The following is a 27,295-nucleotide window of genomic DNA, read 5'->3' as shown; positions in this document are numbered from 1 at the left end:
GCCTAGTGCACAAAAATACATAAGAGAAGAGATTAGAATTGAGTCTGATAAAACAATCCTTTCAAATATCAACTGTCACCTGAAAAGATTTCTACCAATTTGAATTTGAAGATACTATTTGAATTCAAAGTAAAAAAAAGCATTTACAGTAAGTTTCAAATTGAAGTTTTGCAGAATTTTATTTAAGGAATGAAGACAAAACTGAGAATACTTTTTGACAGAGTTAGCTACTCAGCATATAATAGCTGCATGTTTCCTCAGTATGAAACTGGAGGCAGCAAGTTACCATCAGTTTTAATTTCAAATAAAAGTCAGCACTATATAAACAAAAATGAAGTTTTACCTCAAATATCCAAGCCAATAATGAAATCGGTAGTCGTTCACTTCACTAAATTACAAGAAATTTGAATAACAGCAACAAAATGGCACATAAAATGTAAAATCTGCCACTTGAGGCGCAACTTAAACAAGTAAAAAGTTAGACAAAATGTTACAAAATAACCTTTTCAACAGCTGGTTGCTCGTGCCAGGGGTCTCTCCAATGGACTGAAGACTCAAGCGATCTTTTCCCCCCAAAGGCGTCCTTTATGTAGATTCTCATTTATCTGATGCATCTAGGTTTGAAGAAACAAAAGTTCAGCCAGGTTTCTACCTTGTCTCTTTTGGTTGTGTGGATGACTTCAGGTATACTTCTAGTTGTGTTTCAACTGGCTTTGCCTAATTTAATTAAGTTTTAGGAATTTCCATAGTGTTCCACCTCCCCCCCATGTGTTGCTTTACTTCAGAGGCCAAATGTAAGGTTCTGTCAGAGTATTTAGTTACAAAGAAGAGTAAGCATCAGGCTGTAGATCAAGCCACCATTAACTTCAATTCAGCCTGTTCAACAATAGATTATCAAAAGTTACATAAAAGTTATAAAACTAATACTTCTTCATAAAGACTTAACTAAACTCTACTTAGCATTCAAAACAAAGTGTGACTAATTTTGCTACAATTATCTAACTTCAGAGCTAGCTTAGGCCCTTTCCTTTTAAAAATAGGACCAAACAGTTTGAAGGGTTAAAGACACACTATCCTTTCCCCACCCGGTGTATCCTTAGATGCCTCTTCAAGATGTCGACTTGAGGAAAAACTAGTTTCCATGGTTTTCTCGTTGCAAGGAATTTGCCACTTTTCTAGAACAGTTATTACCTCCAGTCAGTATAACGGCCACTGAACCGATCTTCCATTATAAAAGGATAGTGTATCTTTAACATTTAAAGACAAACCTGCTCCAATACACGCCCACAGAAACTGGTCCCTGGAGGATCAGCCAAATCAGTTAAAATCTGCAATACTGGCCAATATTCTTTTAGCAAACAGGAGACCGCAGCTTTAAAGGGGAAAATGCAGATGTTGGATAAATACAGTAAGAAATAGTCATTTTCATCATAGGTTGCGTCTCATACAATATTTTATTAAAACCAAGCCATTAATCTCTCAATAAAACATTCTCTCTGTAAAAAAATTTCTCCGTAGAAAGCACTTTGGTATTAATTTCCCTAAACCAATAACCAAAAAGCACTGCTCAAGAAAAAAAAACCAACTAACAATGTGCCCCGTTAGGATCCGCTTGGTTCAGGCTATTAATACTCTAAGAACTACCCAACACCCCACCTAAGTGCTATAATAAAGTAACATGCAACATGTGCTGATCCCAAGGTACATTACCATGTTCCTAGGAAGATACAGCTCCTTCTTCTTCCGGAGACTTGGGAGGGCTCTTAGACCTGGATCTAGAATTGGATTCCCTCTTTGAGGCAGGGGGAGGGCTTCTAGATCTGGACCGGGATCTTGACCTGGACCGGGATCTGGAGACAGACGAGGACTTTGACTTGGATCTCCTGGCAGACCTGGACTTCGAGGTGGAGCGAGACCGAGAGCGTGTGCGAGACCGGGATTTGGATCGACTGTAGCGGGACCGACTGCGGGATCTAGAGCGGCTCCTGCTCCTAGATCGGCTGCGGCGTCGTCTTCTAGGGCTAAAACACAGCAGGAGGGGGAAAAAAGCGCGTTACAAGTTGAACACGGGCGGCGCAACAAACTTCAGCGACTACTTCGGGACAGGGAGAGTGGAACGGGACCCACGTGGGCAAGAAAACGAGTGTTAAGAAGGCGCCATTGTTCAGCGAGTGGCCGGGGGCTAAATCTACTACAGGGCGAAACCCTTCCGCTCCGAGGGAACTGCACGTGCCCTTGCTACTAAACCCCTACTCCCCCCGCCCAACCCCGCCACGGAACTCGCTCGGAAAAGGAAACAAAACCCAGCGGCCCCCGCCGTACGGGCGCATGGCTAAGCCCGGTCTCCCCGCCTTATTACCGAAACTCCGCTGCCCCCCCCGCCCCCTCCCAGGCCCTCACCTGCGGCTGCGGCGGCCGTAGCCGCTGCTCCCGTAGCGGCGCGGCGGCGGGCCACGCCGGCTGTGGTGCGAGTCGGGGGGGCGGCCGTAGCGGGCCATCTGCACGCGGAGCTCACGGCCATCCAGCACGGCCCCATCCATGGCGTCCATCGCGTCCTCGGCGTCGCGTTTGTCGTGGAAGCGGACGAAGGCGAAGCCGCGGCTCTCCTTGGTGTAGCGGTCCCGGGGGATGTAGACGTCGCCCACGCGGCCGTACTTCTCAAAGACCCTCCGGAGCGTGTCCGGGGACGTTCGGTAGGTCAGGTTGTCCACCTTGAGGGACGTCATGCCCTCCACGTCCGGCGGAGGGCGCCCGTAGCTCATGGCGGGCAATAGCCCCCGAGGGGCGGCGGCGGCTGAGGAGAAGAAACCCGGGGGAAGGGGGGCGAGTCAGGAGACGGCGCGGCCCTGAGGGGGAAGCGCCTCACACCGGAGGGGGGGCGCCGGAGCGGCGGCCCAGCAGAGTCCAGAAAGGAGGAGAGCTGCAGGGCATAGGGGAACGCCGCGGGGTCCTCAGCGGAGAGGGAGGCGCAGGCACCCACCTCTGGGCTCCGGGGGGGAGGCGGCCGAAGGCCGGAGTGGAGACGAAGCGCCAGCGGCGGCCGCCCTTGCCCGCTGCTGCGAGGAAATGAGCGGGGCGCCGCCCGCGCGCGCCTACTTAACGCCACAAAATGGCCGACGGCGACCCGGAAGGGAAAGCGCCGCCCGGCGCGCGCTGCCCCGCCTGCCCCTCTCCCGGCGGCCGCCTCCCCGAGGGCAGCCTCGTCTTTGTTTTTTTTTCTCCTCACCGGCCGCGGATCCCGGAGGCGGCCTTGGAAGGCGCGCGGAAAAACGGCCTTTAAATTAAGAACTCGCCTGCCGTGGAAAGTGACTGTTAAGGAGGCTCCGCCGTGACCCGGAAGGACTCGGCGGAGGCGGGGAAATTTTGAACAATGTGTGCCGAAAACGGTAAAAAAACGGAAATAAGGCGAGGCCAGTCTCTGCCAGGGGGAGGAGGGGCGGGAAACCTCCGCCGCGTGAAAAAAAAAAGCGTTAATGAAGGGAATCGCCTGTCGCGCGGGCGGGGAGGTGACGGTTTAAGATGGCGGACGTGGAGGGAGCGGGTCGTGAGGGGAGGCGGGCCGGGGTCCTCGGCTCGGGCTGCCGTGAGGGCGTTCCTCCCGGGGCAGCTGCCGCGGGAGCTCTGCGCCCTGCCTCCTCCCGCTGCAGCCGGGCGTGTGCTCCGGTCGGCGCTGTGAGGGGGGCCTGGCAGGCGGGCGCGGGCGCTTCGCGGGCTCTCCTTCACCTCCCGCCGGTCGCGGTGCCTGGTGAGGCTTCCCGGGTCCGCGCCGCGGTGGATGCACGCTGCGGTGGGGTGGCAGAGCCGTGCAGGCAGCCCTCTGCCCGCAGGCCGCTGGCGAGGCGATCTCCCGCGGCTGCATCGGTGCCTGGGAGCGAGCTGCCAGCCGAGCTGGGAAACGTTAGAAATCCTCCTTCACACACAGCGATCTCTGCAAGTTCATGCTTTGGCAGCGTGCGTGGTACAGTTGGAACAAGGGAGAAGATTAGCACGGCCCTTGTGTAGGGATGACAAGCAGATTCCCTGAGTTTTGTCTAGGGAATTCGGTGAAAGCTGCTCCCCCACTCCAAAAGTTGTCGCTTTGTCACTTCAGGCGCTGACTAAAACGCCCAAACTCCAAGCATAAACAATAACACCTAGTTCTCATCTTACAACCATGATAAGTGTTTCTACCCATCTCTTTCATAATGCTATGTTACAAAAAAGAATAGAAACGAAGAGGCAGTTCTCTACTGATTTGTTTTATGCAATGACACTATCAATACAAGAAAGCAAAATCAGTATTAGAATTGAAATCCTTATTGTTACTGTAATTGTGTTTAATCACTGAAAAGGTATAAAATAAGCAGTGACATAAATACAAACCCAGAAGCAACAGTTTGTTTCCTCCTACAAAAGACTTAAGAAATCCAATAAACTAGTACTGGTTTTCACGTTTTGTATTGCTTCATGCTATATTGTTTGTTCTTTTTTCCCCGAGAATATTGATGAAAAATTTTGTGATTCATCTGCTGAAATCCTTTCCTTAAAGTGACAGAGGGAGTTTCCAGTGTCCCTTCCTCCCTAGTTTCAGTCACTTCAGTACAAGCTGCTGTTGTTGCCAAAAGAATTGGTCCAGCACAGCAGCCCAGTTTGCTGTGCAGCTAAATGAATGCTTATGCTGGCACAAGGGGAAGAAGGCATGAGTGGGACACAGTGCCTAGAGGATCTTAAAAATCTGTTACTATAAATTCATAATATAAAAAAAGAAGAGAGCTTTGCTTGTGTTAAAAAAACCACCTTGATATTCTAATTGGATCTTTGCAAAGCAACCTCTGAATAATCATTACTGACTTTCTTCCACAAGTAAAAAATAAATACTGTTTTGAAAAAACTACATTTTTTAAAACAACTCGGGAATTAAAAGAGTATTAAATATGTAATGATAGCTGGGATACGGATTTGATTTCAGTCCTCTACTGTAGGTAGCAGAGGTAAAATTTGTTGATTTGTCATTTACTTCAGTCAGTTCTGAATTGCCTTCCTTTCCTCTTTGGCCAGCAGTTAAGTGGAGCTGCTTTAGCTGAATGTTCCAATCCTGACTTGGAGGCCCAACAGAACAGACAGAAGATACTAAAAGTAAGAAGCAGCCATTCAGTCGGTACAAGATGTGCGATCCTCTTTCAGTTTTGCTGATGTTTTAAGAGAGATCTTCAAAACTTAAAAGATCAATTGCTCTTAAATATATTATTTAGAAATACTGTGAAGTATAATATTAAGGATATGTAATTACTAAAGACGAATGTTGTTCCTTGAGACAAAGCAGTGAAAGATTATGAAGACTTTCCTCTCCTGAGTCACTGAAACAATGGAAGGCAGAAGCACTGTGCAGGGCATATGTGTTGGTAGCATTGAGCTATGTAGTTTCTCTGAGGTGGGAATAATTTTCCCCTTGGAATGACTATTTGTTTGTTTTAATTCAGCTAATTAGGCAGTTTTCTTAGATGAATTTCTAAGACTGTTCTTTTATCTTGCTGGTTATTATTTAGTGGATAGAGATATTAATTCTTAAAAACTAGTATAGATCTTTGTATTTTAAGGCTTAGGAGATTTCTAACCTTTCAAGTAGAAAAAGTGTGGTTTCATAAAACTGCATTTCCCATAGTGCACAGGGGCTTTCTAGGCTGGGTCAGCTGATCTGGATTGTGAAATGTTCCTTATTTCCTGTCCAACATGCATGGAAATGACTCCTGTACAAATGTCTCATCTTTCCTTCGTCAGGTGATTTAAAGGCTGTGGACCAGAATTCTGATTTAGAACAATGGCAAGAAACTGAACTGATGAACTAGCTCGATATTTGGAAAACTGCTTCCTTTGGGGGAAAGTGATGTCATGAAGTAACATACTGCAGTCTGCTCTGTCAACTTCATGGGAAAAGGTAGAGAGAATCTTGGTCTTTACCTTCTGTACCAGACCTTTCTCTGGTTTTGGTTTGTTGGTTTTTTTTTCGAGTTACTGATTTTGCTGTACATTATTTAAGAGAGTTAGCTGATTTCTTGATTAGTTGATGGTTATGTCCTAGCAGCTAATAAGTAGCCCTAAGTAATGATAATTTTTGAAGCTTTCTTTTTTGTTGTTTTATTCTTTTTGCTTGTTTGTTTTTAACAGAGGTTAAGAGAAAACTTTTAAAAGAAAATAGTGTTTTTCCACACTGAAGCTGAGGACTTCGCAAGAAAACACAAAATGTCTCCTGAATCAAAAAAACTTTTCAACATAATTATTTTGGGAGTCTCGTTTATGTTTATATTCACTGCTTTCCAAACATGTGGAAATATTGCGGTAGGTGTAAATTTCAAAACATGCCACATTTCTATCACAGTTATTAATCCTTTCTTGTCTTTTGTGTACTCTAATGTAATAATTGCTTTATTTGGGATTTTTTTAATGTGCAAGACACCTTGACATTTTGTCTCCTTTTAGTTTAGTGTTAACTAGATTAAGTTGGTTAACTGGATAATTAAGGAGTTTATATCTTTAAGATAGCATAGCTACATATGTAACTGTGTCTGATTGCTTAGAAAGTGGAAAATTAATCTTACCACATGTTTGAACTTTAAAATAGTGTCTGTTTTGACGCTTGCAATATCTAACAATTAAATTACATTGGGCATTCCATATTTCTGATTATTTTATATAGTCCCTTTTGGAATATTTGCCTAAGTTGTTGTTATTATTAACTATGCCCCTAGTTTTTCCTGGAGTGCTTTTCCTAATCTAACGTATTTTTCTGTTCTAACAAATTAGACATTGAGGGGGAGTATGAGGATAACACATGACAAGTAGTCAGACTTCCACAATTGCTGGAACTGCCAAGTCACCTTCCATCTGAATAAGTAATTTACTGCATTAGTATTGGGTATCTTTTTGTGTGCTGAAGCAAAATTGGGCGTAAAATAATCCAAATTTACTATTAAAAGCAGGTTGCACTCTTGCTGTTTAAATTTTTAGAATCCTTCTGCTGACATACTTAGCCCAGATCCTCTAACTTACTGAGTTGTTGACATTGCTTTCAATGTTAGTTATATGCCTGAAGGACAGTTAGATTTCAACATACCTCTTGAGCCTACAGGTCTTACAGCTTCTCTTTTCTTGCATGCAAGAAGAATCCTTTCTGGGTTCAGACATACAAATGTCCTTCACTGCGTTATAGAAATAACTACTTAGGATAGTTTTTGTAAAAGTCATAGTGCAGTGTGATACTGTACATAAGTACATAAGTACAGCCCAGTGATCTTAGAAGTTCTGCAATGACTTCACAGCACCCCACTGAATTGGACCTAGTGATCATGCAACCATGTAATTTATTGTCATTAAAGTCATTACAAGTGACTTTCAATCAGATCTGCCTGCCAGTCCAACTCATTTCATGGTCTCATGATCACTAAAGCTGACTGAAGGGAAAAAAAAAGGAACAGGGAAATAACAGGAAGCTGAAAATAACGGAAAGTCTTATCAGAAGCTCATAGTTAGGTCAAATTAAGAGTATTTTGAAACTTCTCCTTTTTTTCCCATGTTTCAAATTAAGGTAGTCATACATATCTGCGTAAGAGGGGTGTTTAGTGAAACAAAAGTTTTGTGAAATATTTTAAGCTTTCTGATGAAATCATGATATAATCCTGAAGTACTAATTACTGCTTCAAATATAGATGTTTTCTTGCAAAATATCTCCTTCACCTTCATTGTGGAGGTGTTGTGAGTTGTAATTAGCACTTTAAATTATTTTAAGTACTTTGTAGAGTCTATTAAGGATTAATTCTAATGTTTGATACTGACTTCAAACTGATGCAAGTGTTCTCAAACTACAGGATATATTCTAACATATTATAATGTATGATGTTCTCCTCACAGCAAACAGTTATCACAAATTTGAACAACACGGATTTTCATGGCAGTGGCTACACAAGGTAATTTACACATATCTTCTTAATACTTTGCTCCTTGCAGGGTGAAGCTAGTTATAATTCCATCTGGTAGAGATACACCCTCAAGAGATTGCAGTGTTCTGCTGACTTCATAATACAGTTTAAAACATAGGCTTCTCACATTCACTCTACTTCTACTCTGAATTATTTCTAGGTGAACTACATATCTGTTTTGCATGTTTTCTTTGTAGGGAGAAAAACCAACGTACTGTCATCACATTCTCAGCATTTTGTCTTACGAGATGAAGAATGTGGAAGTTTCAGATAAAACTACTAACTAAGGCCTTGGTTGTTTACCCTTGTACACCTCTGTGTGTTTATGTAGGATAGGTGGTGTGGATCAACTTCCAGGAAATACTGCAACATAAATGTGAAAGGAGCAGTCAGAAAGATGAGAAGCAAAGCCACGGAAAGCTATTCTGTTTGTTTATTGCCCTGGCATAGCCAAACTTGCCAAGCATGATCAGGGACCTTTTATATGCCAAATTAATCTGTCATATAGGAAAACCTGGTTGCTGCTTTGAAGGGTTTACTGTCTTAATTTAAACTAAAAATAAAACCGGCACAAAATATATCTATAAAATTTCTGTGGCATATTTGGCAGAAACGAAAACGTCACTGATAATCGAATGAGGATCTGGAATATTCTCCTCTAGAAGTACTGGGCAAAAAATACAATAACTATTGTCAAGACACAGTTTGACAAATGTGTGTTGTAAATTACAAGATGTGCTTGCCTGCAATAGTTTGGGGCTCCATTCAGCAATCTAAGAAATGCTTTACACTCCTATATACCCATATAGATGCAATAGGTGAAGGTAACAGAAGAAAGCAAGGAAATGTGTGACCATGCAAGTTATGCAGTTACTTAAGTTATGTATGTACTTAACTTGATATTTTGGAGTCGACTGAACATTTTTAAATCAGTTGCACTTATATCCTATATTTTATTTTAAGTACTTAATCGTCTTTGTTGTTCATTTATGTAGCATGTCCATTATTTATGGAGTATTCTCTGCATCAAATCTCATATCACCTTCAGTGGTTGCAATAGTAGGACCTCAACTCTCCATGGTTGTTAGTGGCATATTTTATAGGTAAGTATTAATTTTGAATTTTTGTCTGCTGCCTTTGAAATCTCTCTTTCATTTTTTCACACCTAAAGCTACCATGCCATACATGAAATTATACTGGCTAAGGAAGGTATCTTGCAGAGACAGTCTGTATCAGTAGACGTGTTACTGCAGAGTACTTGAGCCTAGTGGAAGCAGAGTGTATTTTTTCCACATCATTTCCAGACTTTGCTGACTGTGAAGTTCAGATTGTGGTCTCAGATTAATGACTATATGTAAAAAAAAAAATAAAATTCTACATGCTTAGTGGAGTAAAAAGATTAACTTTTTTCACATATGACCTAAACTATTTTCCAGTGTCACTTAGGAGAGAGTAGCTCATTTAGAAGCTAAGTGAGATATCTGATTGTTAAAGAGCATTGTCCACTTTAAGTCTATATTCAGTAAACTGATCTGTTCTATTCTAGCCTGTATATTGCAGTTTTTATCCAACCTGCTGCATGGGCTTTCTACACTGCTTCTGTTTTTATTGGCATTGCAGCTGCTGGTAAGCATTGTTCTTAACCTGCTTACTATTCTTTGCTATATTTGAATATACCTCTAAAATATTTTTATTTCCTGAGCAATATATTGTGTATATTTCAGTACTCTGGACAGCACAGGGAAATTGCTTGACTGTAAATTCTGATGAAAACACCATTGGAAGGAACAGTGGAGTATTTTGGGCACTCTTACAGTCCAGGTAAGCTTTATTTGTTAATCTTTTTTTGGTTGTGTACACATTCTACTTTTTACACTTCTTGATAAAGTTGGAGACTGCATCAAAAAATACTCCACTGGTACCTTGTAGTCAGTGAAGTGGGAGGGAGAGCTGGAAGCAACATTTCTATTGCTATTGTGCATTATAGAACAACAAAGGAAGGTTACATATTGCAAGCCTCTGCTCTCAACATGCTAAAAAGATACATTTCTGTTAGGGGAGCGTTTGACATACATAATAGAAATCTTGTTGGTTGTGGAGGGCTGTGCTAATTTGTGTCAGGATCCTGACTACACTAATAAGCCCTAACGGTCCTGAACAACCTCACCTGGCATCTCCACCACACCCTTCCCATCTGCCCATGCGCCCAGGAGCCCTATTTAAACTCAGCCCTAGGCTTTTACTTCTTCTGGAGCTGCGTTGGAGGAGTATGGGTCTTCAGCTCAGCCACAGTCATGACTGTGCCTGGCTATGGATCCTGGTGATCCATGGACTGACTTCTCATCTTGGCGTTGTTCTGCCTTGTCACTGTGGACCTGTGTGGCAATCACTGGACCTGACTCTGGTCTATGGAGTGGCCTCCTGGCTTGACCTCAGACCTGCCTTGTCAACACAAACCTGTATGATGGTCTGGACTCTTGGTTGACCCTGCCTACAATTTTTGGGTCTGCCCTGCTTGAGTACTGTGAGGCTAGGCTCTAGCTGGCATGAGGCAACTTTTCTGTTGGATGTGTAATCCCCCTTGACTCCTAGTTCCCCTTCCCTGAGGGAGCAGTCAGACCTGGCTGCTCACTGACAAGTTGAAGTGAAGATACTAAAGTTGGACGTGGCAGTCAGAAGTCAGAAAAGAAGTCTTGTTGCTGATAGTTCTCTGATATTAAGCTTTGAGTGCTGCCTCAACCAAAAAAGTCAACAAAAGCCTCAGCATCAAGAAAGGTAGTGAGAACAAGGTAGTGGATGCTGTGTTGCTGCTGTTGAGTATTTTGTGCAGATATGGTTTATGCCTCTTGGGAGAGTATAATGTAATTAGGGTATAGGGAAAAATAACAAAAATACGAAAGAAAATAGAGCTGCTGACTTGGCTGGGGCTCTTTTCCTTTGGAGAAAGATTGTCTGAGGAGGATTGTACTGATGGGTTACTAAAACACAAAGGCAGTAGGTGAGCTGAATGTAGAACTCTTGCTCACTAAATGCTGCTGTACTAGAACTCAGGTCACTTGGTGAAACCAGAAGAGGATTGGTTTGAAACAGATAAAGTGCTTCTTTACACAATGGATGATTAAACTTTTGGAGCTTGCTGCCACAGGGTGGTGTAGAGTTGGATGGTGTCAGCAAGATCAAAAAGGGATCAAACAAATTCATTGACAACAGGTCCACAAATGGTTCCTGAAGAGAGATACGTTTTACCACCCTTAATACAGCAATTCTGGGTTTTGGGAGATAATGAGGGGAATGAATTGCAGAACGTGCTTGGGCTGGTGAGCCTGCACTAGATGGCATTGCTAATGCTGTCGTGGGAACAGAATGCTGGATTAGTAGAACATCGGTCTGAGCCAGTGGCATACTTCTTGTGTTCCTTAAGTTTCATGTTCCAGAATTAACATACCAGTATATTATCAGAGCAGCAATTTCCACAAACCCAACTAATTGTGTGTTTTACAGCGAGTAAAATGCATGGCTTTATATGAGGAAACTTGTCTCAGGCTGTTTTGAATCACTATTCATTCAGAATTACTGTATTTCAGGAAACTGTAGGTAGGAATACAGAATTTCCCTTGAGCTGTTAACAACCAATTTAGCCTCGCTGGGGCAATACTTCAGACAAAACATATGACTCTTCTAAAGAAGTGTTACAAAATCATCTCCATAAATATGTCAGCTTTCTAACCTGTACCCTTCTAAAATTAGAGAGAGGCAACTTAGATGCAGATTTCCTCATTTTTGCTACCACTTTGTGTCTTGATTGCTGAAAATGAATAGCCAGCATTATGGGGAAGAATCCTGTACTGTTTGAAGTTTTACGTAGAGTAAGCAGTTTGCATGGAGAGTGACTAGTGTCTTTGTTTCTTTCACAATTGCATAGTACTATTTTTTGCATAGAATAGTATTACCGTGATGCTACAGCCTTAATCTTACCACAAAAAGTGCAGTTCACCTTTGCTGTCCTTTTTGTTTACAGCTTGTTTTTTGGAAACCTCTATATATACTTCGCTTGGCAAGGAAAAACTCGCATATCAGGTGGGTATTGCTTGTTTGTGTGAGAGGCCACCCTTTAAAATACGGTAGTATGAATAAACAGATGAAATAATGAACTGGAAAATGGCAGGGAACTTGTACAATAGCAGACAGTTTTTTTCCAGTTTATTGTTAGATATACTCTATTTTTGGAGTATGTTTTTGATTCAGTGTTCCATGGTACTCATGGCCCTTGTATTACGTATGTTGTTTTCCTGCATGCAATGCACTTTGAGTACCTTCTTGTAGGATATTGTCTATGAAATTCTTCGGAATGCTAGTTTAGAATAAGGTTTTCCACAGCAGCTGCTCTGGGATTTTCCCTGTGCAGACACGTTTATGCCAAAATACACATGTTTGGGGGAAAGGTATTCTGGAATGGCTGCTATATGTTTAATATACATGCTATCTTGTTCCGAAGTAAGTTCCTGGTGTAGACTGTCCTAAATCAGATTGGAGATTGATTAACCTGTGAAATAAAGGAACTGGGATGGTTTTCCTTTCTTTTCCCGTCATGGCTGCACTGATTGTGCTGGCACAAAGCAGTAGCAAGACAGAGGTTGGTATGTGCAGCTGGACTGAGAGTCGGATGCTGCTGCTTAAACTGGCAGCATTGCTGCAAGAGTGTGTGAAGAACTCAGTCTTCCTTTCTTGGCATAGTTTGTGAAGACTAACTTCCTAATGGGATTGTAATTAATACTATAGTTTTTTTGTTTGACATTGTGCTAGACTGATAAAGAGCAGGAGAGAGAACAGTAATCTTAATATTCTTAAGAAGCTGGATAGTGGTTGAGACTCATTGGTTTTAAAGCAGATATTTCCACTTAAGTAAGCAAGGCAAGGTGCGGTGGGGTATCAGGTAAGGAAATGGCAATGGTGAAAATAGAGCAAAATGTAAGATTTTAATTATAAAACCTGACTATTGCTGGAAAACCATAATTTTCTAAATAAATAGGGTGGATTGTCCTGTTCTATAATGACTGTGAAAGTTTTCTTTATTGTAGTGTTAAAGTAAAATACCTACTAGAAGGGTCAATTCTTTTAACATTTAAAAGATGAAGATACTTCTGCTATAGTCAATCAGGAATAAGATGTTGATTTTTAAATGATAGCTATCAGGCTTCAGAAATACTGCCCGGTTGAGAGGAATAGTGCACTTCATATCTCTGTTAGATCTGTCTTTTCAGGTTCCCCACAGACATAGGCTTGGTAGTGCAGCACAGGTTAATTTTCAAAGGTCAGCTCCCACATTCCCTCATCTTTAACATAAAGACTTAAATGTTATTGAAAGTATTGGAGACACTTTTTACAGGCATTTCAAGGTGAAGCACATACTTTTTTTTGATGTGTAATCATATGTGTTATTTTTAATTGATGTAGAACAATTTTATGTTTACCTTTAAGCTAAAGGGGAAGTAAATACAAATGTAGGCAGTATCTTCAGAATCATACCCTGGTTCAATCACAGCTATTAGCTGTTTCGTGGCTTTTTTTTTCTGCTTAATATTTGTAAATGGGAATGACTTCTATATTACAGACTTTCCCATGCCGAACAAGTTGGTTAGTGCAACAGAGCTCTTGCATAGGGCAGCAGTTACCTTCCTCCAGCTGCACACTGTATGCTGTGTCAGTTAGGTTTCAGTGGTTTTAAGGCCTTTGTAGTTTACAAGCCTACCAGTTTATGATGTTACAGTGCTAGTATTTCTGATGCTGCTAAAGAGCTTGTCTGAGGAATCTGAAGGGTTTTGGGGTACTTTGCTATGTCCACTCTGAATTATATAAGTCTTGAAAGATATGCTTTCTTCTGCTAATAATTTATGCACTTCCTTTGTTAATTGGCTCCTCCTTGGTCATAGCCTTTGCATGGCAGAAAATGCAAGTGACACTCTTTAATACGCCGATATTTTATTAGCATCATATAACTGAGACAGGAATTTGCCAGCAGCTGGGTACCTTTTGCTTCATGTGGAAGGTAAGTTAGAACATTAGTAAGCATTTAAACATTGTTACGTAGTATGTCTGTATTAGTTCTTTGAAGGTAGTTGAATTGGTTTGAATTGCTTTTGCACATCTAGTTATGACTCTTCTTTGTTTTTCCACAGAGAGTGATCGCAGAACTGTCTTCATTGCTCTGACTGTTATCAGTCTTGTGGGCACAGTTCTGTTCTTTCTGATTAGGAAACAAGAGGATACAAAAGCTCCAGGGGAGGAAGATTCTGCTAAAGAAATCCTGGGGGACAGCTCGTAAGTGCTTATGGCAATACCATGTTGTCACACACACTTGTTTGTGCTCCTACTCCTCAATGGAACATTGTGCATTCACTTTCCCCTCTACACTGGATACATGAATGTTATCAACAACCTGTAGAATTTACAGATTTAATAGAAAAGTGTATATATTTTAACAAGAGAGAATTAATGTTCTTTATATGGCATATTTTCAAGGGTGGAGTGCAGTACTGCACATAAAGTTTTTCCATTAATAAGTAAGTGCCTTTGGAAAGATACCTTTTACCTCTTTTCTCCACTAATAATTATTAAACATGTATCTACCTTTCATAGTCTGTCTTGCCCTCATCAGCCCAGTTTAAAGGCTGGAATAAGCAGAAATTACTCCTTTTTATAGGTTATCTTTTACATACTGAAACATGTTTTTCATATCTTCTCTAAATATATATATATATGCCACCCCGATAAATACGTTAGAAATGTGTAGGTACACAGATAGATTCAGTACAATTTTGCCTGAGGTATCAGTTTTAAATATTTTTGCTTTATTTAAAGAACAATGAAAATGCTAGAAAAACATCAGTAAGTATGCCAGTGAAAAAATGTTCAAAGCTAAAAGTGGTCAGAAGAAAGATTCTCTTAAGCAGGTTAATTTTTGAGCAGCATTCACTAGTACAGAAAGCAAACAAATTTTGTGGTTAGTAGTGTAGATTCTCAGAAACTTTTAATAATATATTAGCATATTCCAGTATATAGTGCTGGGCTAGAAAATGTACAGAAAATCTGAAAATTCAGCTGCCTTCCAGTATAGTGGTACAGTGTTGTTACTCTTTTTCCATTTTGACTAAGTCATTTATTTACCCAGGTCTGCACAAAACAAAATGATGAGAGCAGTGGCTGCCTTCAGTAAGTACTGTTTCACATAAGAGTTGTTTCAAGAAATCATGACGTATCCTTTCCAGCTCTCCATGATTCTGCTGATAATGTGATCATGTACAAGTCACTTAGAACAAAAATTAGGTTTTAAGAATGCATCTCAGTTATTCCACTTCAAATATAGAACTTCAGGCATGGCCTGCTTGGAAAAATGATTGCCAGATGGCAATGGTTTTCAGACCAGAGATGACAGGTCACACAGGGACACAGGACTGGTGAGTTTTGAGCATGACAGGAATTCAGTTGTCTATGTAAGTATTTGTGATTTTGAGCCTAGCTGAAATGGAGCTTGCAGCTGGAAAATCTTGGGAACCATTGAAGTAACACGTGGTAAAATTATTGTTGATGTGTGATTGGTGTGAGCCGGCTGCCTGCACTTCAGAAGTGCTCCTTTCAGGTGACCATATCATACAAACAAAGCTTAACTGCAAGCAAAGAAAGTGAAGTAAACTTCACTTCAGTTACATACTAGTATAGTCCAGGAGAAATTTGGAGGGGTACTTCCTTGGTGTAGTTTCAGGTCCAAGCTATTTCACAATACCTTCTGTAGATGAGCTCCAAAAGAACAGGTCACCACTTGGGAAACCGAGTGCAAAAATAAAGAACCACTAACATAACAAGGTAAAGGAGAAGTTACATGTTGTCTTATTTTGTCATCAAATGATACCACTTAAAAACAACAATTTTGAACTGGAGCATCTGCAGCTTCCGTCGAAGTTTGATGTGGTCTGCCTGTGACTGTTAAGTTTGTTTTGAGAACATGGGGATCTTCACTGAGAATTTACTTATACTTTTAGGAGACAATCACCATGAACTGAGAGATGTCTTAAGTCTGCTAATTGAAAACTGTGTATCCCCTCTTTAATATTTCCCCCCCTTGCATTTCTTACAAAAAGGGATTTCAGATGAAACATTTCTTTTAAAGGGCAGGTCAGGGTTGGTTTGTTTAGCGCTCTGTTGGCTGTAATAAAGTCACAGTTTGCATAATTTTAGCCTATTTTTGCAAAGAGCAGAAGTGTATATTGTCTTAATAGTGTTATCATATTAATTTCCATTATTATGTCTTTACAGAGAAATCTATAAAGCTAAGCTTCACCAAAGAGATTCTGCTTCTCAGTGTTACAACAGCCTACACAGGTATGAAGCAAGCAGAGTGTATAATCATGTAGCAGTGTCAGGGCATTGTTTGGAATTTTAACCCCAGGGCAGGATTGCAATTCTGTATCTCTGCAGACATTATTTGAATATTTCAATTAACTTTGAACAAGTTACTCACTTATGACGTTTCTGTGTTCTGGAAGGTGTTTCTGTATGGGAGGAGCGGTGCACCTAAATCTGTAAATACTGGCAGATGTAGTAATGCTTGGTTCAGTACAGTTCTGGGTCACCCAAACTGAGGGTTAGGCAAAATTTACATAGCTGGTTTTTATGTGATTTGGCATTACACTATCAATTGGTTGTAGATTGTTTAATGCAATTGCATTTGAATTAAAATTATTTTTGTAGAATACACTTTCAGTGTCCCCTCCACTGAGGCATGGGAGATTACTAACAGTCTTCATTTTAGTCTTGGTTCTATTGGGAAAAAGTTTAGCCATTTTCAACTATTTTTGTCATTAGTATTTGCTGTGGCAAGAGGTCTCTTTCTTTTTAGCAACTTTAGTTAAACCTGGTCTGCCATTGTTAGACTGAGGTATGAATTGTGAAGCAAAAATACATTTATTTTTGCCATATACTGAGGTGATTCTTCCACAGAAATACTATAAAATGTTCAAAATGTTACTGGGATCCTCTAACGGATTTTTTGGGGGTTTCTTGTTCCTTATTTGGCTTCTGATGCAGTTCTGTTTATGATCAAATTAAGTTGTAGGAAGAATAGATGCATCTTCTGAACCTCAGCTCCAAATCACCATTATGTTGTTAGCTCTTGTAGGTGAAAAGAAAAACTTAGATGCGAACAAACTATAAACAATGCCATAACATCTGCCAAAGTTTGCAGTCAGCTTCTGGTAAAGAAATAGCAATAGTAGCTATGAAGTCAGCTTGCACCAGCCAGTAATCTGAGTTACAAGTTACTTCACAGCATCTCCAATGTTGTGTTAACCCAGGTTAACTAGCTTGAATTTCTCTTAGATGTTTAGTGCAATGGGAATGTGAAGCAAGATAACACAGGAAGGGAGTCAGTCAGGTTTTGCCTGATTAATATGCAATTTGGTCTTAAAGGTAGCAGAAAAAGAATCAGTCCAGCTTGGAAAAATAGCTGCTGCCACCTGGTGGCTCCTGGTCAATATTGCCACCTTATGTAGGAAAATGCAAAATCCTGTGAAGCCAACAAAAGCTTTTTTTTCCAAAATTAACGGTCGGATTGTTAAGACTACTTAAAGTTCATCCCTTTTTTGAGGGGTATATGCAGTTCATATACAATGTTAAGTAGCATGCTACATGTAGAGCAGGATATGGTGTACCATATTTTTGCAATAGCGAAAGACAAAGAAGGTGAATTAGAAACAGCTTTACTTTTTAACTGCTTTTCTTTGTTTAAACATAACACTTTGCACTGTTTTAAATGTACTTTCTATTAAGAAGTTGATATTTTTACACTGGTTGCTTATAGTCATGCTAGTTGGATGCAGCTGTGTTACCTTTCCTCACAGTAATGGCAGTAGAAAGAAGAGTTTTAAACAAGCAGCAGTTGTTCTTTCTCAGTTTTAGTTCATTATATATGTATAGAAAGGTAGCAGTTCATTTTAGGAATCTTACCTCTTTACTGGTATTTGGGGATGCAGGGAGTCTTTCTTAGGAATGACATAACTGGGGGGGGGGGAACTTACACTGAAATTGTGCTTTATTTCTTCAGTTACTTTAAGTGTTATTTCACATGGCACTTTCCATTTGTATGAAATGCCAAAGTTCTTGAAAAGTAGAAATATAAAATATATATAGGGATTGTGTCAACAGAAGCAGTACTGAACCTGAGTGCATGTGACACTGATTAGTGATGCTGATTTTTCTAATATAATTTTTATAAACTGACATAAGAGAATATCATAATTACATAGTTTAAAATTCCCTGTTTTCTTCCATTATGCGTACCTCATTTAAATATATGTTTTTGAAAGCTACCTTAGGGAAAAACAGCCTTTAAACATAAAGAATTTTTTCATAACTTTCATAATAGTTAATCTATTTAATAAGTTAATTAATTAAGTTAATAAATTTTCTTTGGTTTTCTTCAAAGGTTTAGTATTAACATTCTTTTCTGGAGTATATGGAACATGTATTGGTGCTGTGAATAGGTTTGGCAGTGAAGAGAAAAGCCTTATTGGTCTCTCTGGTATTTTTATTGGTGTTGGAGAAATTTTGGGTGAGTCTAAATTTACTACCTTCTAGACAAAAAAGGATTAAGATGTAGTTATTCAAAATGTTTTTTTTTTTTATTTAACTGAATACTGTCTTTCAAGCTTCCAGCAATGATTACATGAACAAAAAAAGAAATATTAGAAATAATATCGTCACCGTGGTTCCATATTGTGCTGTGAATTATACATTATACCATGTAAAGTGAATGTGGACTGGGATGTGAAATACTGATGACTATGAATCCTTTTTGGATTTTGTATTCTTTTGGGGTTAGTGCAAAGAAATACATAAGACTTAGAATGGGTGAAACACTAGGCTACAATGTTATTAGGGGATTTTCAGCATTTTGATATTCTGTTTTTTAAATAGATTTCTGTTTACATTTTTATTATTAAGTGATGTTGTAACTATTCTGAATTTATTAAAAAATTATTACACTAAAGATTTCTTTCTTTAAAAAAGTTAGCTTGTGTTAAGTGAGATCTGATATTTGAAGAAAATTGAATATAAGCAATGTTCATTAAGTAAATTTTTTTTTGCTTAAACTCAAGTACTGCAGTGTTTTTTAAAAAAAAAAAAACAAAAAAACCCAAAAAACCCAAACACTATCTTTGTTCACTGGCAACTTAGATCCATAGAGAGATGCATGGTTTTGCAATTAAAAGAGTGAAGCACAAGGCCATCCATTTTCTCTTAGTACTGTTGCAGTACTGGAGAGAACAGTGGCTACTGGGAAGATATTGGTAAAAAGCTTAAGTGTCTTCATTGGCAATCAACTGATAAATCTCCTGCCCGTGTTTCCCAGACATCTCTAGCAGCCCAAAGGTTATGTCATCTGGCAAATGGGTCTGGTAGATCTGGCAGACTCCTTGGGTCTGTTTTCATGTCTGACAATCTTTTAGTTATCCAGTATGGGGAAGTTTATAATACAAGTTTTCAGCATTTTTTTTCCCAGTGTTTTAAGTTTGGTTCTGTTCTTTACATCTTCAGTTCTGATTTAATTATCCAATCTTTTCCACTCATACAGGTGGAGGAATCTTTGGCTTACTGAGCAAGAATAATCGCTTTGGGAGGAACCCTGTTGTGATGCTTGGCATAGTTGTCCATTTCATAGCCTTTTATTTAATTTTTTTCAACATGCCAAATGATGCCCCTATTGCTCCTATGGAAGGAACCGATGATGTTGCTTATATGATTCCAAGGTATATAAACTTTTTCCTTTGGCTGGTATAACTCAAGATGTATATAAACAGGTTGTTCTTCTAATAGAAAATTCCTCGAAGCTGCTTTTCTGTGTAGTGACTAACTCCATAGAAAAAGCTTTCAGGAATTCTGTTTTTAATTAAAGGTGGATATTCTACCAGTGTGCACTCAATTTAGGAACTTAAATGGCATAAGAATAAAAAGCATGAGGATGTTTGGTAGCAATTCTGTCACTTCAGAACTGACATTCCTGACATCTAGTACAATAGTGAGACCAGCAACTATTGTACTGGAAGTCAGGAATTCAGTGTATTTTAAAAGTGTTTTAAAAAACAATTTTACTATAGCATGGAGCCACCGGCCTTGCACTGCTGCGCTGGTTTCCAAAGTCTTTGAACACTTGTTGCCAAAGTCCACTTGGTCGAACTGGAATGTTAGGGGAATAATATAGGGAGCTTTCTTATCTCATCATTGCAACTATCTTTTGGGATGTATTTTTGCCGATTTGTGTGAAAGTACAGTGTTGTCAGTTTGTGCAGACACAGCTGCTAACTTGCAATTCTAAGCATTTGTGCCTGCGCAGGTGCCTATTCTTTATTTAACTGGAGTATTTGTCTGCAAAATAAATTGGTATTTCTCTAATATTCCTGCAGTTTTTATGAACTCACCATGTGTGTGTCTCAGCTTTTAATCACTGCCTTGCGGGTTTTGTGGCTCGAAGCACCAAAATGAGTTCTTGTAGTGGTTTTAATTCAGTGTAGAATTGACTGCAGGTAACTAACAGAAGTCTTAGCATTCAAGAAATTAAAATCTGATGAAACTATTCTTTTTGCCAAGTCAGGCATTCCTAGTTCTTTTCCAGTGGAATTTTAAAGTTTGATGACTTTCTTCCATTCTCAGTTTCCAAATAAGTCTGCCAAAAATAGTTTATAGATGTGTAAGCTGTTTGAACAAATGACTTTTAAATTTGATTCTCTTTCTCCTTCAGCAAAGAGGTGGCCATATTCTGCAGCTTTCTGTTGGGCCTGGGAGACAGCTGCTTTAACACCCAGCTTCTCAGTATTTTAGGATTCCTGTATTCAGAAGACAGTGCTCCTGCCTTTGCCATCTTCAAGTTTGTTCAGGTACTACACAACACAACCTTTTGAAAGTATGACTGTTGGAATGTTATTGAAATACTGGGTTGGGTTTTTTAATGAGCTGAGAGAAATGATGTTGTTTCTGCAAAGGATTTCATCCTGAATTTTGGCATAGAATTGTTTGTGATGCTCTAAAGCTGGAAATAGCTTTCTGGACTGTTATCTTAAAGCCTTGGCTGTGTTGTTTCTAGACAAAATGTTTTAAAATACCAGAGAATGGCACTTGCAATGGTACAAATACTTTTGAGTTTGGTGTTCATTTTCTACAGTGAAGGCTGTTTAAATAACAAGTAAAAACTACATCTGTTGTGTACCATGTCAAGACATATGTTGAAGTATAATGAAGTTTTAAGATTGTATATCTTCTACAGAAGCATACTACTGAGACTGGCATATTAAACTGTATATATGTCAGTTTGATAATCCTTCTATAGTAATACTAGCCTGGATATCTCCACTGATTATCTTTTTACATTGTGTTTTTTTTCCTCCCAGTCCATCTGTGCTGCAGTTGCATATTTCTACAGCAACTACTTCCTTCTGCAGTGGCAACTCCTGATCATGGTGGTTGTGGGCTTCTTTGGAACAATTACCTTCTTTACAGTGGAGTGGCAAGCAGCAGCAGCTCTTGTTGCCCGTAGCTCAGACTACAGCAGCATTTGATCTAGATACTATGCCTAGTTCAATGTAAGGAAAAACACAGGCATGCTTATTGTGAAGTGATGCAACAAGGTGAAAAGATCAAGTTGCTGCAGGGGTTAACATGGAGGAAGCTACTACTAAATCACCATCAGTCTAACTGAATGTGAAACATGGGAGGAAAAAATTGCCAAATTTGAAAGGCTTTTTTTCTTGCTTTAATCAACTGAGCATGGTATGCATGTTCTTCAAAATCTGGTATTAGAAATGGAAGGAAACGTAGAGATCTATGTATCGAACAATTCTGTTCTGAGACGTACCTTTCAGAATGTAATTACCTAATTTCACTCTACCATGCACTACAGAATTGCAGTTTCATTTTTCCCCCTAAATTGTTTTTCCTATATTCTAGTTCTGCAGACACTTGAATTCTTGTATTGAATGAGTGATATTTTTATAAAGTACATTATATTGCAGAATGTATCTGCACAACTGAGAAATCAATTTATGTCACTGACTTTTTCAAGAATTATATATGCAGAAGTATTTCTGTAGGAAATGTTGCCTTGTTATTTTCTTATTCTCTATCACCCAGTTCCTTGTTTCCCAAGGATTTGTTTATTAATCTATTTCATGTGCTTAAATTTTATCAGATACAGGGTTTTTGTTTTTTTAAGAAAGTGAATCAGGTTGTAGTATGACATGAAAGATTTTAAAAGAATTTCATGAAGTTACTCTTAGCCATCATAAGGATGTGATCCTGAGATCTGTGAAGTATTGATAATTGAAAACAGTCTCCTGGTTCAGCATCTCAGAATTGAACTGTGTTGGGATAGCTGCTGAAACTTTCTCAGGGTAATGCTACATGAAGGACCATAAGACATGGCTTCCCTCCCAGACTCCCAAATAGTTCGAGTTCAATGAAATTTTCATCATAATCTGTGATGGGAGCATTGTCTAAGATAACTTTTTAAAGTACAAACGGACTCAGAATGTGAACTGTAAGAATAGTCTTGCAGTGTTCATTCTACTGCATAGTCTAAAAATACCTGAAATGCTTGACATAAGTTGTTGCATTCAGTGTATTTTGGGAAAACTGTACTGTAATCTTATTCTGCCAAATGCGAAAACAAGGATACTTGCATAGTAACTAAATTTTAATCCAAAACTCTTATATATGGTACAACACAGGCAGTGAATGCAACTCACCTTGATTTTTATCTGTCTACATGACTCTGTAGTACTTGCAGTTATATTTCTGTCTAGCAGGCAGACAAGATGCAACCAAGAGCAGGTATGGAACACTGAGAAGGTGTTTTTTAGACACTCCATCTAGCTATTTTTAGAAAAGTACCATTTGCCAACTTTTTCTTATGCACAGTCAGAATGTTAATGTCTTATCTTTAAAGACAAGTTAAAAAAAAAAGTCGACTCGGTATGTGTCAGTAGCTCCTGCATGTCATAACTATGTAGGTGTACCCAAGGTTAAACTTAGTGAGGGAGTATGGCATTTCCTGTGACATTAGCTGTCACTTTTGCTCACAGAGGGCATGTAACACAACTCCCATGAAGCACAGCCCTCTTCATGCACAGTAAAACAGCAGAGAGGGATTATTTTACAGGCATATAGAAAGGGATTTTTAAATTCACTGCAGGTTTTTGCTGTAAGATCAGTAAGGTGTTAATTGGAGGATGAGAGAGCACCTGAACATTTGGCAAGCAAAGAAATCTGTGAGGACAGCCAGGAAAGAGAGCCTTTGTGTATTCCCAGGAGATTTAATGAATGATGTAAAAGGGAATGAGACAGAACACACATCTGAGTGAGGGGTTACCAAAGCCGTTCCAATTTGTCAAACAAACTGAAAAAGCATTCAGTATTCAATCAATATATATATGATTAACGTGACTAGCAGCACTCTAATGCCTCTCTCTTATCCACTCCTGTTATCCTGTAATTTGAAGCATACTATTTTTATATACTGAGCACCATAAAAGGTACAGACACTAGAATGTTTCCAGTGACTAGAATTCTCTTGTTGCTACACGTTTGTATTTTCTCCCAAGTACCAAAAGGGATAAAGAGCTTTTTTTAAGATGGGGAATTACTGACTGTAGTCTCCTAACTCCTCCTGGGACCTGTTTTCCCCTACATATACCAACAAGAGAAGAAAGACTTGAAAGTTCACAAGAACAATTTTGTCTTGCAGTACATGGCGGGGGGGGACATGATTCTCAGGTCTTGTGGTGATAAGTAACTTATAAATACTTTTAAAACAATGCCATTTAATTGTAGCTAGGTTACAGCTCTCATGAGGGTTGGGTTTTAAATTGATCGCTTTTAATGATGAACTTCTGATCTGCCACATAAGAATTATATGAACTATTTTATTAGAAATTAAAGAAAATTGTTAAGTTTATGTAGTTTCAAAAAGCATTTTGACAGCAACTTTCAGGGATACTAATGAACTAGGACTTGTGGATTTTCAGTACCTATGTGAACCTGATGCTTCACTTTTTTCTGCTGTTCTGCTTGGTCTGACTCAATATCAGATAATGTTAGAAGGCTGTTCAGAACTATTTATTGGGTCATTACAGTGAAGTATTGTTGCTCTGTGACAAGTTTTACAAGAAATCTTGAAAATCTCAAAACTGCATCATGGATAGCCAGGGTTTTTTTACTATTAACTATATAAGTATTGCTTTTGACATTTGATCTTAAAAGACAGTCCTCAGTTATTCAAGCTGATGAAGACACATGATTGCTTTTCACTTATATTTCTTTGATTTGTCAGGAGGTGAAAAAATCCACCCAGCTATATACAATTGTTAGTTCAGTCAAAATTTTTGGTATAGCAACATAAAGAATAGAAATGCTGACATCTATTTATGATTCCATCTCTTAATTTTTTTTTTATCAGCATTTACCAGCCCTGAGGCTGCACCCCACTCATTTCACCTCATTGGCCTTTGAACAATTTCACTTTAATCTGAATTGGGAGCTTACTGTTAAATTAAATGGGATTTGAAAAAAGGCTTTTGCTTTATTTGTGGTATTGTGGGTTTGTTTTATATTAGGGATTTTATCTTTATAAGTGAAATTACACATTGAGGTGCTAGGGTTTATTGAAAAGAAGTGGGTTTTTTTGTTGTTTTTTTTTCTCTTATCCTTTTAGGTTATTACTGAGGTTTAATATCTTGACATGTCACATCCCCAAGTTTTTTACATTAATGCTAAGGAGGAAATGAAAACTGATATTCTTGACATTTGAGTGCCAAAGAAGCTGCTACAAATTAGTCTTTAATGCATATCATATACGCATATCTATATTTTTGTCTTGCCAGCTGGTTTTCATTTTGATATATGAATGTATGGAAAGAAAATTTCTACAACTGTAGACCTTGTTCATAATTAAGTGATGTGCTTTTACTTCTGTTGTGTTAATTTCATTAGGTACAATCTATGTTAGCAAGTTGAGATAAGGACGAGAACCATTTATAAATTTTTTTATAAGTAATTCTAATCTATAAATTTCTGCAGATACAGCTAAACTCATAAGGGATATAAAAACAGTAAAAAAAACCCAAAACAACCCAAAACCCCCATGACCTTTACTGAGGTCCCTATCTTAGCAGAAGCCCTCCTGTGGTACAGTTATTAAAAACAAGAAGTCTTCTGCTGGTATAGTTCTTTCAATTCTTGTGACCATTTTAAACTATACTGGAAAGAGAACTTCCTGGTGGAGTTTGCTGGTATAACTTTATGGCAAAATAATTTAAGTGTAGAAAACCATAAATTCAGGACCGTGTGTCAGCTAACCAGACAGAAAGCTCCACTTGACTTTCTTTGAATTCCGTGTTTACTTCAGCTGGGGAATGTGATTCCCTGGACACCAACCTGTCTAAGTGCCAGTAATTAATGTTACAGAGGTTATGTAGCAGCTTGCCTCTCTTTTAAGAGTAGGCATGTGTGAAGGGAACCTCAAAGATTGTTTTCTAGGACAATGATTAGTTGTTTGCTGTCGGTATAAATAGGAACCACTATCTTCAACGTCATGTCAGTAGACACAATACTCAATTTTGACTTGAATCGTGCAAGTATGTTAGTTAAGACAGGATCTTACAATCATGACCATTAATTCTTCTAGCAAAATGCATTTTCAAAGACTTTATCCACACCACTATTTTCCTTGGAAGTCTTGTAGCCCCACTTATGCTAATTGAATGGCAGCAGTAGTTAATACCATGTATTCCTTGTTCCCTGCCTGGTAGGTCTTCTAACATGCTGGCAGAAATATGAAAAAATGGTTGAATTTAAAGGTGGAGATGAAGTTGAGAAGTTAGCTGCTTACCAAGATACTTGCCATTCTGATATAACCACACTGGTTCAGAAGCAAGGTTGAGACTGTTGTAGTTTTCATGGATACATTCAGAATATTGCTTTGGTAAGTTTAACTTCAGAGGCTGCATTACTACCACAGAGAAGCACTGAGGCAAGAGTGGAAAAAACATCCTTGAAGTGCAATAGAGAGAAAAATCTGGAACTGAGAATAATTCTCAGTGGGCAGGTGAAGGGGGTGCTTTGTTCACTTGAGTTTAGGCATTTAGCTGCTGCTGGCATTGACTCAATTTCTATTTGTTTCATACTTTCTGTGCTATCTTGGTTATTTCAGCTGTTGACATGTCCTCCTCCAAGCTATCCTTTCTCTTTTGTTTACATTTTGACACTGCAGGAGTCTTAATTTAAATGATTGAAACTTTTTTACTTTAATAAAAGGTGTCTGGGTTAGAATTGGTGATAGTTGAGAACAGGCTCACACAATGATTATCCTAATGAAAATGCTGATTTCGAGTGAGTGTACTGTCTCTTTACTGTGTATCTTTTCATGGTCACAGCCATGCAAATAAAAGTGAATCACAGACAATGTTTTTGTTACTATGCTTGTTAAGTTGTCAGAATTGCTTTTGTCACTGTTTTAAACAGTCATGCCAGGAGCTTTGGAATAGGGGGAGACACAGTCTTAACTGATGGATCTCAGAAGTGCTTTGTGGCACCTGTAAGGGCCTGCTTAGGAGAATGAAAATGTTTGGTTTAGTGCTAAGCAGCCCTTTTGAACCACTTAATTCTAGTCAAGGCATAAACCAGTGAAATGTCTAAGGGAAAATCAGGGTGGCTGCTTCAGTCCTAGCCCATTTTCTTTCCCTGTCCTGTTCGAGAGCCCATGTTAAGAAAACTGATATCGTTGTTGAGAGGAGAATGTGTCTAATGTTGGGGGTTTTTTTGTGTGGATTCCTCTTTCAGTATCCTTTCCCCTGACTTTAGATATTTTTCTCCTAGCTCAAGTGTTGTATGTCTGAAAGACTCCACAAAATTAATCAGAATTGTGGACTATTTGGGTCCTGTTTATCTAAAATTAAATGTAGATGGGGAGGGCTATTGTCCAGTGGGAAACTGTGTGGCTGAAAGGCATGGTTCAGTCCTGGCTTCATACTGTTGATTAAAGGGCATGGAGGGAGCAGCAGGGAACAGCTTTGCTGGCTGTCATTTGGCTGGATTGTATGTGAAAGAATATGATTGCAGAGGGAAGGTAACAAGTGCCTCATGCACGGAGGCTAGTACAGACAAATTTTGCTTGCTGCATTTTCCCCCTCAAGATTCAGTAATTTGCAGATTCATCAAAATCCACTGTGGTTCCACTAGTGTGATCTTTGGATGGCCTTGGTATTCTGATTTCTGAGAGAAAGAATCTGTATTCAGTAGCTGAC

General features: G+C 39.2%; 2 protein-coding genes across 11 annotated transcripts in view; one reads left to right on the top strand and one right to left on the bottom strand.

Moving 5' to 3' along the window:
• Window positions 1-3,136, bottom strand: part of SRSF2 (serine and arginine rich splicing factor 2) — a 3,569-nt gene extending 433 nt beyond the window's left edge. Inside the window, exons 1-4 of one of the 6 annotated variants that reach the window (XR_011327200.1) lie at window positions 2,401-3,121; window positions 1,711-2,021; window positions 1,269-1,372; window positions 1-614 (exon numbers count right to left, since the gene is read on the bottom strand). The exon at window positions 1-614 is cut by the window's left edge and continues 433 nt beyond it. Coding sequence is in view for 2 of the 6 variants with exons in the window: in XM_069798983.1 (XP_069655084.1) it covers window positions 1,718-2,021; window positions 2,401-2,762 (666 nt within the window). In the remaining 4 variants the exon portion in view is untranslated. Of the gene's footprint in view, window positions 2,022-2,400 lie in introns of all 6 variants that reach the window. The other 5 variants (XR_011327202.1, XR_011327201.1, XM_069798983.1 and 2 more) reach the window with 5 other exon arrangements.
• A 42-nt stretch (window positions 3,137-3,178) lies between these two features.
• On the top strand, window positions 3,179-26,454 carry MFSD11 (major facilitator superfamily domain containing 11). 5 transcript variants are annotated; one of them, XM_069798975.1, is made up of 16 exons: window positions 3,233-3,386; window positions 5,041-5,115; window positions 5,758-5,914; window positions 6,145-6,315; window positions 7,885-7,940; window positions 8,948-9,055; window positions 9,499-9,578; window positions 9,677-9,773; window positions 11,971-12,029; window positions 14,129-14,270; window positions 15,121-15,161; window positions 16,263-16,328; window positions 18,430-18,555; window positions 19,579-19,753; window positions 20,743-20,878; window positions 21,389-26,454. In XM_069798975.1, the coding sequence occupies exons 4-16, from the start codon at window positions 6,220-6,222 to the stop codon at window positions 21,554-21,556; spliced, it is 1,350 nt and encodes a 449-aa protein (XP_069655076.1). In that variant the 5' UTR covers window positions 3,233-3,386; window positions 5,041-5,115; window positions 5,758-5,914; window positions 6,145-6,219; the 3' UTR covers window positions 21,557-26,454. The 5 variants fall into 5 exon arrangements, with proteins under 5 accessions (XP_069655075.1, XP_069655076.1, XP_069655079.1 ...); XM_069798974.1 differs by lacking the exon at window positions 5,041-5,115 and having other exon boundaries at window positions 3,179-3,386; XM_069798978.1 differs by lacking the exons at window positions 3,233-3,386; window positions 5,041-5,115 and adding an exon at window positions 3,467-3,506.
• The last annotated feature ends 841 nt before the right edge of the window (window positions 26,455-27,295 follow it).

The sequence above is a fragment of the Haliaeetus albicilla genome, chromosome 12 (genome assembly GCF_947461875.1).
Source record: "Haliaeetus albicilla chromosome 12, bHalAlb1.1, whole genome shotgun sequence".
Lineage (NCBI taxonomy): Eukaryota > Metazoa > Chordata > Aves > Accipitriformes > Accipitridae > Haliaeetus > Haliaeetus albicilla.
Note: the sequence above shows the minus strand (reverse complement) of the source record. Positions and strands in the feature narration are given on the sequence as shown.